The sequence below is a fragment of the Podarcis erhardii genome (genome assembly GCF_964252035.2).
Source record: "Podarcis erhardii genome assembly, chromosome: 11".
Classification (NCBI taxonomy): domain Eukaryota; kingdom Metazoa; phylum Chordata; class Lepidosauria; order Squamata; family Lacertidae; genus Podarcis; species Podarcis erhardii.
This window is the reverse complement of record NC_138501.1, coordinates 33,415,393-33,428,599: the sequence shown is the minus strand read 5'-3', so window position 1 is coordinate 33,428,599 and position 13,207 is coordinate 33,415,393. Positions and strand designations below refer to the sequence as shown.

Below are 13,207 nucleotides of genomic sequence, written 5' to 3'. Positions count from 1 at the left end.
AAATATTAATCTGTATGAACAGAAGTTATGTTCTGATTTGTAATCGTAAGAAACATCCCAAAGGATTTAATGCAACAGTGTTATGTGCCGCCTGTTCTTAGAAATCACATTGGCCAGAATAGGGTGTGTTGAATTTTCCAACTTTCAAATTCCAAAAATGAAGGGTGCTGAAAAGTTGCAACGTGACTTGGGAATTCAAAATATATTTTGATTAAACTGATATAATTTAGTTTTGCTTGGTAAGTGACTACAGTAAAATAGACATTTTACATTTTTTGTGGAATTTCCAATAATTTTAAACTTGTCTTCTTTTTGTGTGTGTGTGTGAAACATTGTGCAAAATTGCATAAAAAACCTAAACGTCCAATCACAAAACTAATAGCAGATTTTAATTCCTCATGCCAATAACATATTTTTAGACCCCTCACTGAATATACTTGCAAAAGTTTCACCCCTAAAATGACATGCCCTACTGCCAGAATCTGTCTTTTAATTGCTGTTCATCACAACAAGGTGGTTCATGATGATTTTGCTCAAATTTTGACCTGCTTTCTAAGGACAAAGTTGCTGGACTAAGCAGCCCCTGGCTTGGCATTAAAGGATTTTGAGCAGTGTGTTCTGCTGGTTGCCTTCTTGATTTGTTGATCAACGTCCTCTCTAGATGGGCTGCTCCTTTGGGGAGATGTGTTGAGAGTTTCTGCATGGCTCTCTGACTGACAGCCACACCAATATAATCAGTGTGAACTCCAACCTTTCCCTTCTCGCCACCGCTGACTTGGTCAGGGATTTTCAAAGGATTCAGAGTAGTGTCCAGTATTTGCCTTGCAACTGTGGAAGCCATTGTAGCTGTGCCTGGAGAAAGGGATCCTTGTCTTAACAGTGTCTCTGAATCATCTACCACATAAAGCTCATTGGCTTCATTATATGCTTGTGATGGAGTCTGTAAACTGGGTCCCAGAAGAACCTGGACATAAAACAGTTGAAACATAAGACAATTCATAGTCTTGTTACGGTTTTGTTTGGTTCCTTGCTATGACCCCAATTGAAAAGTGCACTAAATGGTAAATGAATCAGCGTGTTTTTACATGAGTAGAATGTGTGCTTTTATTTAAAATGCATCTCTGGGTTATTTGTGGGGCATAGGAATTTGTTCATTATTTTTTTTCAAAATATAGTCAGGCCCCCACAAGTTCTGAGGGACAGAGGACTGGCCCCCTGCTGAAAAAGTTTGCTAGGTTATACCATTCACCCATACATAACAGAATTTTCCAGTAGGGAGTAGGTGAGTTTATTCACTCCCTATATACTGTACTATATTAAGCAAACTGAATTAATCTTCCATTGTCCCCTTCAATGCAGCCTAGGTTTCGCCTTCCCTTTCTTGTTGACCTATAATAATAATAATAATTTATTATTATTATTATTATTATTATTATTATTATTATTATTATTAAATTTATTATTTATACCCTGCCCATCTGGCTGAGTTTCCCCCGCCACTCTGGGCGGCTCCCAATCATGTATTAAAAACAGTACAGCAGAGCTGGCTAGAACCATTTTAACTTGCAGTGTTTGCATAAAATCAGATGTCAATGTTCAATAGACAACATATACAATTTTTCTTTTTAAAAAATGTAGGCTTTTATATACCGATTAAATAAACTCAGCAGATAAAAAGCTGCAAATGAATAGTTCAGCTATAATTGCTTTGGGCAATGGCGCATGGGTTAGGAATAAACCCTTATGTGAAAATGACCCCAGCATGCTGGTATTGTCCTGCATTTATTATAGCCTTTCTGTGTGTGTACTCCTGCAGGTGACTGCATGAGAAAATCAAATTTATGATCCAGAAATAAAAACACAATAAAAGCCCTGCTGGATGAAAGGCCCATCTAGTCAAGCATTCTGCTCTCACAGTGCCCAACCAGGTCCCTATAGGAAACCAATTCAGTGGTCAGAGATCCCTAGCAACTAGTGTTTAGAGACATGCTATCTCTAAAAGCAGATGGGTCCTGATGATGTCACACTTGTCTGATGTTTGATTGCATTATAACTCTGGTTTTAACAACAACAACAACAACAACAAATTTTTATTTATACCCCGCCCTCCCCAGCCCTCCCCAGGGCGGCTAACAACCAAATAGCAACCTCTTTTTTCTTTTCTTTTTTACCTTTCTACCTTAACTATAACAGAAACATATACAGAGAAGTAGGTAGTAATAAATGGTAATGTAACGCTTCAAAACAGTATTTGCATACCACTGGTGTGGTTCTCTCCATACTCAGCAGAGCAGCGCTATATTTTGGATTTGGTACAGCTGGCCAACATAGCCTTCTTGATCTGCAAGGACAAATTTTGTTTAAGCTTGTAAGAGCATAGTCATTTATTAACATCTTAAAAGTTGCCCAAGCTCCATTCTGACGTCTATATTGGTCAGACACTTAACGTTCACCCACATCTTTGCTGGTCATCAATACACCCCGTTGCTTGGCTACTGTTTTTACTGTGTTTAAGATTAATTACCCGTATTTTTCGCTCTATAACACGCACCAGACCATAACACGCACATAGTTTTTAGAGGAGGAAAACAAGGGGAAAAAATATTCTAAACGAAATAGTGGATATATGATTTTTGTGGTTCATGCTGTGGCCACAGACATGTGATCTGACAGTGAGTTTGGAGTAGCCCAATGCAAAAATCCCGAGGATCCATGTGGATCCATGCTTTGTAACCACGGAGGAGAGAAGGAAGGGGAACCATGGATCCTCTGCTCACGACTGCAGCAGATTCTCCCCCGCCACCCACAGGCATTCGCTCCATAACACGCACAGACATTTCCCCTTACTTTCTAGGAGGAAAAACGTGAGTGTTATGGTGCAAAAAATACGGTAATTTTTTTCATTGTGTTGGTATTTACGAACTGTAAACCACTCTGGAATTTTTGATGAAAGGCAGTTTAGAAATGTTTGAAAGAAAGGGGAGCGAATTGGCAGAAATGGGGTCAACAACAGCCTTTCTGCAACATTTGTACCAGGATTTTTGTGTGGTGCCCTGAACAGTTGAAAGACCAAGTGCCAAGGGGCAGTTTTAACTGCTTTGGGTAACCATTTATGTGGTGGGTGGGTTTTGGAAAAGAAACCCAAAGGGAACAGGAAAACACAATTCTTAAGCCTAAAGGAGAAAACACAGAGTAATTCCCAAATAATCACTCAGAACAAAAGAATATTCTCCTTGTCAGACAGAAAAATCCTATGAGATGAGGGAGAGGATCCATGATGGGGTTATTGCTCCTTCCTAAGCTCTGGTGGCTTTTTAGCTTCCTATTCCTCTATGCTTTTTCCATCTAAAAAGTTTTAAAAATAAAGGGAGAGAGTATGGTGTCCAGGGAAGAAGGGGACTTTGAATCATAGAATCATAGAATCATAGAATCATAGAGTTGGAAGAGACCACAAGGGCCATCGAGTCCAACCCCCTGCCAAGCAGGAAACACCATCAGAGTACTCCTGACATATGGTCGTCAAGCCTCTGCTTAAAGACCTCCAAAGAAGGAGACTCCACCACACTCCTTGGCAGCAAATTCCACTGTCGAACAGCTCTCACTGTCAGGAAGTTCTTCCTAATGTTTAGGTGGAATCTTCTTTCTTGTAGTTTGGATCCATTGCTCCGTGTCCGCTTCTCTGGAGCAGCAGAAAACAACCTTTCTCCTTCCTCTATGTGACATCCTTTTATATATTTGAACATGGCTATCATATCACCCCTTAACCTCCTCTTCTCCAGGCTAAACATGCCCAGCTCCCTTAGCCGTTCCTCATAAGGCATCGTTTCCAGGCCTTTGACCATTTTGGTTGCCCTCCTCTGGACACGTTCCAGTTTGTCAGTGTCCTTCTTGAACTGTGGTGCCCAGAACTGGACACAGTACTCCAGGTGAGGTCTGACCAGAGCAGAATACAGTGGCACTATTACTTCCCTTGATCTAGATGCTATACTCCTATTGATGCAGCCCAGAATTGCATTGGCTTTTTTAGCTGCCGCGTCACACTGTTGGCTCATGTCAAGTTTGTGGTCAACCAAGACTCCTAGATCCTTTTCGCATGTACTGCTCTCAAGCCAGGTGTCACCCATCTTGTATTTGTGCCTCTCATTTTTTTTGCCCAAGTGCAATACTTTACATTTCTCCCTATTAAAATTCATCTTGTTTGTTTTGGCCCAGTTCTCTAATCTGTCAAGGTCGTTTTGAAGTGTGATCCTGTCCTCTGGGGTGTTAGCCACCCCTCCCAGTTTGGTGTCATCTGCAAACTTGATCAGGATGCCCTTGAGTCCATCATCCAAGTCGTTGATAAAGATGTTGAATAAGACCGGGCCCAAGACAGAACCCTGTGGCACCCCACTAGTCACTCTTCTCCAGGATGAAGAGGAACCATTGATGAGCACCCTTTGGGTTCAGCAGAATCAAATCCTCCCCTGACCAACCATGGAATGGTAAAGGGAAATGAGGAACAGAGTTACATTTAAAAAAGGCAGGCAGTTATCTTCTTTATTGTTCACTAAGGAGTAAAACCTACTTCTGGTTTCCAGTGTTCCAGCCAAAGAGTGCAAAGATCCTGGGAACTATTATTTTATTTATTTACCGCATTTTTCGCTCTATAAGATGCACTTTTTCCCTCCTAAAAAGTAAGGGGAAATGTGTGTGCGTCTTACGGAGCGAAAGCAGGCTGTACAGCTTTCCCTGAAGCCAGAACAGCAAGCAGGATTGCTGCACTGGTGGCTTTTTAGCTTCCTATCCCTCTATGCTTTTTCCATCTAAAAAGTTTAAAAAATAAAGGGAGAGAGTATGGTGTGCAGCAATCCCGCTTGCTGTTCTGGCTTAGGGATAGCCGTGCAAAGCCTCTTCAACAACATTTGATTCAGAATATTATTTTTCTTGTTTTCCTCCGCTAAAAACAAGGTGCGTCTTATAGAGCAAAAAATGCGATGTTTTATAAATTGAGGCAGGGGAAACACAACCATACTTCAAAACATGCAATAGTTAAAATAGTAAAACAGATTAAAACTACACTCAGTTAATAAGCCCGTCCCTTGGGCATGTATTTATTCTAAATGTTATTTGAATGTTCATTTTTTTTAAAAAAAGCTTTCAGTAAACTTTTTTTTAAAAAAATATTTTAAACGCATCAGACGATTTGCTCTTTCAGACCTGAATCTCCAGACCAAAGGTTGTTCTCAGCAAATAATTTACTCCTATCTGTCACAGTATGGTGATTTTCACGGATAAACTTGCACATTTCATGGCCTTAAGGAATAGGCGGTTTATAATTTGCTAATGCCAAGTGCTTTAGAACCTTTATATTTCTCACAAACAATCCTGTATTGTAGGTCACTGTTACTTTTTGGTCAGTGTCCTTTTTTTGTTTTTTATTTATTAAATTTGTATATTGTCTTATACCCATAGATCTCAGGGTGGTTTCATAGAAGGGAAACATAATGAGAGTGAACTGACAGAGGTTTAGTAGATGACTCCCTGGAAGACCCGCTCCAACTCTCTAACCACCAGACAATATTGGCTCTAACCATGTTGCCTACTTGTGCTTAATAAGTAATATACCGCAACCGACTCTGGGGTTGCGGCGCTCATCTCGCTTTATTGGCCAAGGGAGCCAGCGTTTGTCTGCAGACAGCTTCCGGGTCATGTGGCCAGCATGACTAAGTCGCTTCTGGCGAACCAGAGCAGCGCATGGAAACGCCATTTACCTTCCCGCCAGAGCAGTACCTATTTATCTACTTGCACTTTGATGTGCTTTCGAACTGCTAGGTGAGCAGGAGCTGGGATCGAACAACGGGAGCTCACCCCGTCGTGAGGATTCGAACCACCGACCTTCTGATTGGCAAGTCCTAGGCTCTGTGGCTTAGACCACAGCGCCACCCGCACGTCCCTTAATAAGTAATATAGGCTAGATGAAAATATGCAAGGCAAGGAAACTCTCTTACCTTTTAAGTATCAGGGAACAAAGCATGCCAATGGCAGCCATGGTCACCATGAGGCCAAGACAGAGGCCAGCCACACTTCCTTCAAACTCCCCAGGATCTGATGATTGGAATGTTCACAACACTCGTTTAGATTACGTATTGGAAAACTGCTTAACAAATATCATTTGACAATTGAACCATTTGCACAGAGGGCTAATGGAACCTCCTTGACAATTTTCAAGGAGGCCTCTAGAGAGATGTCAAGCTAAATTTTGCAGCGTGAAGTGCTTCTGTTCAGTGTTCTAGCTATCCCACTCTAGCCAGCCAGCATCCTTTGGCCTCTGAGCACACCCAGTTTTTACTGGGCTGTTTTGGGGGGGGTCTCTCCCTTTGGATTCCCCCAGGCTTGCTGATCGCTCTCACTTGCGTGCGATGCTGTTTTTGAATACAGAAGTAACGGAACTCACAGCCTGAATAGTGGAAACAGAGGATATTATAAATATGTCCCCTAGCTAGAAAGCTTTTCAGGGTCAACTTCCCTCTGTCAGCATAAATGCCTATTCCTTTCCATCTAATATTGTGTCCTAGTCAATTAAAAACGAAGAAGAAATACATTCCAAGGGATCCATTTGTGTGGAATGGGGGCTTACGCTTATTATGACCACACCTTCCTGACTCATTTGTGGCTGCTGTGGCTATAAATCAAATGGGTGCAGCGCTTATTTCCTCCAGGCTAAAATTGAGGGTACAGTGGTACCTCAGGTTAAGTACTTAATTCGTTCTGGAGGTCTATACTTAACCTGAAACTGTTCTTAACCTGAAGCACCACTTTAGCTAATGGGGCCTCCTGCTGCTGCCACGCCGCCGGAGCACGATTTCTGCTCTCATCCTGAAGCAAAGTTCTTAACCTGAAGCACTATTTCTGGGTTAGCAGAGTCTGTAACCTGAAGCGTATGTAACCTGAAGCGTATGTAACTCGAGGTACCACTGTATATACTAATAGGAATGCAAAATTAAATGCAGTACTTCCCCATACAAATAATTCAGGTAGAAATGGAAGGACTGTCTACTTCAATGGTCATCTAGGCTGAGGTGAGTGGCATTTCTGCTTATGTTATATGGGGACACCTATTTGTTCTGCTGACACCCCCACCTCCACCAGCCCTCTGTGCCACATCCTAATCTGCTACAGAGGTAATCTCAGTCCTTGGGAGTTGCTCTGGGAATGGGGCAGAGAGCTTAAGTGCTCAGCAAAAATGGGGTGCCCCAGTATTCATGAGAGGAAGTGGGATTAGATGCCACCTACTGCTTTAATTGCTTGACACACTTATCCATCCTGACAATATTTATATTGAAAAATAAAAATAAACAAATTCTTAAAACCTTCGCAATACCATATTTCAGGGTAGTAAAAATCTGTGGCTGGCTTTGAGCTCCTTCTCCCTTACTGGTGAGTCCTGAGGTCTGCACTCTATAAAGAGTTTTTGCCGTAAGTCCCGTTATGAGGTACTGCTGAGTTGAAGCACTGACAGTAACAGCTGGAACACAAGAGGGAAGAAATCAAAATGCTATGACAGATCATGAGTCCAATATAAGATTTCAATACCTCTGTATAGATATATACAGAATTTATCCCAGTTCAGGCACTGAGATCATCTGTAGGAGCATCACTGGTTTTTCTCATGAGTTGGTGAGGCTCATTTGAGATAGACACGAACTGAGCCTTTAGCATCATAGACCAAGCCCTGTTGAATGCTCTTCCAACAGAAATTCAGCAGGCACCTTCTATGTTGACCTTTAAACGTTTGCTGAAAGCACTTGTTTCCCACCAGGCTTCTGCAATTAAACACTTTCTATAATAGTTAGTTGTTCTGACTATTGAAGAAAGAATGTTCTCAGTATGGATCTTGTTGTCCCTGCCATGAACTCAGCAGGGAACCTTAGGAAAGCCACTCTCTCTCAGCCTCAACTCTGCATCTGCAATATGGAAATGAGAGTACATGATCTGCTTTACAGGACTGTTGTGACATTTCTCTGAAGAAATAGAGGAAGTGCTTTGAGCATTCAAAGGTGCCACAATAAATGTCTGGTTGTTGATAGATAAAGGAGCCTTGGTGACTATAATTATATCAGTTTTGGCATTTTTTTACTCTAGTCTAGTGATGGGAATGTTTTCATCCTTCAGATATTATTGGACTACAACTCCCATTAGCCACAGCCATGTGCAATTTCCTCCAACGTTTTTCAATTTAGAAACAAAATGCTGCTTTTGAGTGTGAACTAGATGACAAATCTTTCAATGATAACGTCCAGTCAACAAAGTGACCTACCCACAGAGAGGTTTTTCAAGATCTCAGTGTAGCAAATTCTGTAACCCAGAAGGAATCCTAAGCACTCTTCTGTAGGTATGGCATCCCATTTCACAACAGCTGACTGCTTCGTCACAACTGGAACGGTTACATTAGCTGGACCTTTTTGGGGAACTTAAAAGAGAGTCTCCAAATTAGTTGAGGGTTTTTTTCTCCCAAACTAACTTTCCTCAGCTAGTTTTATGCATTTGCTGCCATCTTGGACTTGCCCTCTACTGACTGGTGGACACCAAGGCTTTGGTCTGCCCCAAATGCATGAATCAGTGGTCAGACTATCCCTGTGCAAGAATGGCCATAGTTGGTATCCCAGCTGTGGGTAGTAAAAGGCACTCCTAGCCACTGAGGTTACCTGGGCCTCCAGTGTTGAAGATGTCTCCAGGGGCATCCTCAAACTATGAACATACTCTTTCAGAGGGAGCGCAACCCCGTTCAGAACAGCTGACTGGCCCATCTCCTAGACATGGGAGCCACCCACCCACAGCGCCTGCATTTCCCCAGGGTTCAAGCTCAGTTTACTGGCCAACATGCAGTCCACCACTATGTCCAGATCATGCAACAATAAACCATGATTTATTGTGATGTCCACCCTTATTCACAGTGAGAAAGCATATGCAAACTCCCATTTCCATTATTCCAAAATTCCTACCAGAGTTCTGATGCAGCAGAACTGAAGGAATATCAGGATGTTTGAAAAAGAATAGAGCAGAATAATGTTTTATGGAAACGCGGGGGGGGGGGATATAAATAAAATAATTGAATAATAATTGAATTATTAAATAATGATTAAATTGGGGAACTAACTTCATCAAATGCCCTAAACAAGTCCATTATAGTGTGGAGTATACACTTACATCAGTGTAGTTAACATGGCTCTCTCCAGGTGTTTTGGACTACAGTTCCCACAAGACCCAGTCAACATGGCCAATGGTTATGGGTGGTAGGAGTTGTAGTCCACAACATCTGGAGGGCAACATGTTGGTTACCCCTGCCTTAGGTTAGTGTCCACTCATTGCAGTAGAACCCTTATGAGTACTTATTAAAAGTTGGAATAGAAATAAGAAGAAATTATATTAGAAAAATACGAAGATATACCTCCTTCCACTGCATAGAAGTAAGTCCTGGCCAGCGTCCATTCACGTTTCATGAAATCCTCACACTGACAGTCAAATGCATGAAATGTTACTTTATATAACTTATACGGTTGGAGGCCATCTAGATGGTAGACACAGACATTGCCACTTGCAAATGTATAATTCATAACATAATTCTGCCACACGTACACCTGAAACCCAGGAATCTAAGAAGACCGTGCACATGAATTTGTTGGATATACGTGCATTCCCATCCACCTTCAGATAATGCGAGTGTTCAATTGTTTAAATCAGATGGCATTATATAGCAGATGGCCTTGCTTTTCAAAATATGCTAAGCTTGCTACATCTACAAGGTTGAGATACTGTGGGGAAACGAAAATGACTTTACTCCTGATGGTTCAAGTATGGATTTTTCTTGTTCCGGAAGCTTTAAAAAAAGCAACCTGAAGGGGATGAACATGTAATAAAAGAAGGTCAAGGAAAACAGGGGATGAATAATTGATGGCAACCTCAGATCAGATGCCTTCCAAGGTACATTACGGCTAATCCCGATTGATCTGTTTGCTAGAATCACCTGTGCGATCCCTATCAATATGCAGAAAGAGAGTCCTGCAAAACGTCCCTGAATTAGAGGTTCTTTGCAGATAAATCAGATGGTCTTCGTACAACAAGCTAAGGAATTATTATTGGGCTTTGCAAGGACACATTTTCAGGAAGATGAGGAAAAGCTATCTAGCCTGTGACAGGACAGTAAGTACACTTCATGGCACTAGGTGGCTGTGGGCAAAGGGAATCTTCTTATCTATGTATATTGTTGTTCTGCTGTGTCTGAAATGTATAAATATTTCCCCCATGGCTTGCTAATGAGCAGGCACAGTGTGGGGGCTTTGATATATCTGTTGTTTTTCATCTAACCACTATTGATGGTACTTTTTCTGAAACTGGAATTTGTTGTTAGTGGCTGGGATGATGAAAAGGGAAAGCAGGACAGAGCAAGAAAGAAAACAAAAGTGAATAGTGACTGGATATACTTTGGATTCATTGAGGTTTGTGCCTTTGGCTTTGGCATTGCACATTTCATCCAATACTATGCAGGATTTCAGTGCAAGCTTCACAGAAGCAGATGATGCACAGCAACTGCACTTGCTTTCTATTGTCCAGTTCTGTTTGAAAACTTGTTTCTACACCTACGAAATTTGCCGAAAATCTGAAATCTGCAAAGTCTGTTTGGGCTTGCTTGACAGATGGCTCTGACAGTGCTTGTGTTTCTGGTTGTATTATAATGCCCTGGTTTTCTTGGATAAAATATAGCTAGCAATTTTGAAAATAAGATCCGCTGATCAAATTATAAATAGCCCAGGAAAGGAGATCCACATGTCAAAGCAGGTTTCCAAGGCCATAAATGAAGTTTGCTTTCAATGGCCTTAATCACACTGCACTGCACAGCACAGTGCACTGCTAGTGCAAATGAAGACACACACTGAGAGTATGGAGGAAGTGGATAAGGAGAAGCTTGTCTCTCCTAATGCTAGAATCGGGGGTTTTCCAACAAAGCTGAAGGGTTGACCATTCAGGTCAGATGAAAAGTATTTTACAAAACACACAGTGAAACGATGGAATTTGCTACCATGAAACAGAGGATAAGGTTGGCAAAGTTATTATGACTATGTAAGTGTCAGACGTACAGTGCCTCTTAAAACAAGATGCTGGGGAATATAAGTCTGAGAATGCTATTCTGCTCATGTCTGTCCCATAGCCACCTGTGAGAACAAAATGGGTCTTTGGTCTGATCCAGAATCGCCCCTCCTACGTTGTTATCCTGGTTCATGAACTGTTCAACATGATCAGAACCCAAGTGAAGTAGTTAACAGATTATTTATGTCTGATTATTTTAAGTGTTTAGAAGCAAACAATGAAAATACATCTGCTTGTCAGTTTTATAGAAATTGATTTAATACCTAGTCGTATCTCATTTTTCCAAGTAGAAACATGAATCTTCATGTCTTCTAATCCAGTGCCCCAGTCGATCACAATGCAATCTGAACTGTGTTTTAGATCCCAGGTGATAACAGAATAATTTTGCTGATTTGATAGGTTGAACTGGCCAGGTAAATCTGCAATGGGAAAGGAAACTATTAAAAATAACTGAGAGCATTAAGAAAACCCAACCCCCTCTTGGATGGGCATTCCGACACATGTACTTGGGAGTCCACTGGCATGTAAACACTATTTCATCTTATAGTTTCAGCATCACATGATGTCCACAATTGGCACAATTAAGTGCCCTCAAGCTGCTGCTTCTAATGGGCTTAAGCACACTGAAACCAGCCCTGCATTGTGTCCTTAGTGAGTTCAGACAGATACGTAAGTCGGATAGAAATAGTGTAACAAGCAAACACATTGATTGAAATCCACTCATGCTGCTTCAAAACTCAAAAAAGGGAAGTTTGGTTCTTCACCATATTTTCTTTATGCATTCTTCTTGACAGAAAAATACTTTACCCGTTGCTTTTGCAGTGAAATCTGGAATCAGGTATGTTAGTGGAGGGGATTCTCCTGCCTCATTATAGGCAAAGATTTTGATTCTGTAATAAGCCATGGAGAGATTCAGATGCACCCAGTTCTCTGTTATGCTGAGGTATGTCCGTATGTGGCGGCAATAGTAGGGTATTCTTTCAACGCTTATATTGTAACCAATGGTATTCCTGCTTTGTGTTGTCTAATACAAGCAAAGATGAACATTAAACAGTTATTATGCACCAGAAATAAAATGACATGAAATATTGCAGGCACAGTGAAAGCTGCAACCCATACCAAACTAAATTATAAAAGCGTAATTTTTTATGATAGATATAATTCTAGTATCAATTTTATCTCTGTATATATTTTCTTGTCTGTTTTGTAAATATCACATAACAGCCTTCATTATTACTGACTCTTACTATGGCTTGGTTCAGATGTAATGTTTGTTGACCAACCAACCAACCAACCAACCAACCAACCAACCAACCGTGTGCCTATGCAGTCCTCTGGACTCCTTCATTCCCTTCTCTCAAGCCTTAACTCAATACACCTTGGTCTGTTGAACCAGTTTCCCAGATATCCAAACTAGGAAACTGTGGTTTGACCAATCTTACTTGGCAGTGCTCAAACTAATTTCTAATTCAGACATCACAAGAAACACTGGTTAAATAAACCAGAAGGTACTGAGACAAGGCACATGATGATTTGTTGGACTGGATCATTCCATCTGACCTGGTTCTTGTAGCCACAATACAGAGTAGCTGTTTGTTAGTTACATTCGTTTCACAAATTTAAAATACTTATGTAGCCACAATACAGAGTAGCTGTTTGTTAGTTACATTCGTTTCACAAATTTAAAATACTTATCAAATATGTCCAAACTAGACACCCTATGATATAGCAGACAGAATTTTGAAAGTGGAGTTAAAATCTCTGCTGAGCAATTATGTTGCCTGACTGTCTCTGGGCTACTCAACACCCCTGTCTATTCTAGCTGATAGGATTGCTGTAAGGATATAAGTGGATGGGGCTTTGCCTGAGCTCCAAGGAAGAAGAGTAGCCTAAAAATATAATACATTACCTTCCATTTAAGAAAGATACTTATTTTTCCTTGTGCTATCTTTTCAGTTGCATTTTCCACAATGGTTGGCTTTTCAGTAAGCTCTGGTAAATAACAACATGGGAAATTTAAACCCAGAAGCATATTTACAGTCAGAATTTCATTCTTAAACAAAGCCAAACAACTGAAATACAC

General features: G+C 41.0%; 1 protein-coding gene across 2 annotated transcripts in view; it reads right to left on the bottom strand.

Annotated features, from left to right (window-relative positions):
• Positions 1–366: 366 nt before the first annotated feature.
• The window catches only part of LOC309352331 (interleukin-6 receptor subunit beta-like), a 64,307-nt gene continuing 51,466 nt past the window's right edge, over positions 367–13,207 (bottom strand). For both annotated transcript variants that reach the window (XM_081880727.1, XM_081880728.1), the window contains 9 exons: positions 13,034–13,116; positions 11,932–12,148; positions 11,388–11,543; positions 9,428–9,547; positions 8,297–8,449; positions 7,361–7,504; positions 5,988–6,084; positions 2,260–2,341; positions 367–964 (listed from right to left, as the gene is read on the bottom strand). In XM_081880727.1, coding sequence (XP_081736853.1) covers positions 470–964; positions 2,260–2,341; positions 5,988–6,084; positions 7,361–7,504; positions 8,297–8,449; positions 9,428–9,547; positions 11,388–11,543; positions 11,932–12,148; positions 13,034–13,116 — 1,547 coding nt within the window. In that variant the 3' untranslated portion in view covers positions 367–469. The remainder of the gene's footprint in view (positions 965–2,259; positions 2,342–5,987; positions 6,085–7,360; positions 7,505–8,296; positions 8,450–9,427; positions 9,548–11,387; positions 11,544–11,931; positions 12,149–13,033; positions 13,117–13,207) is intronic.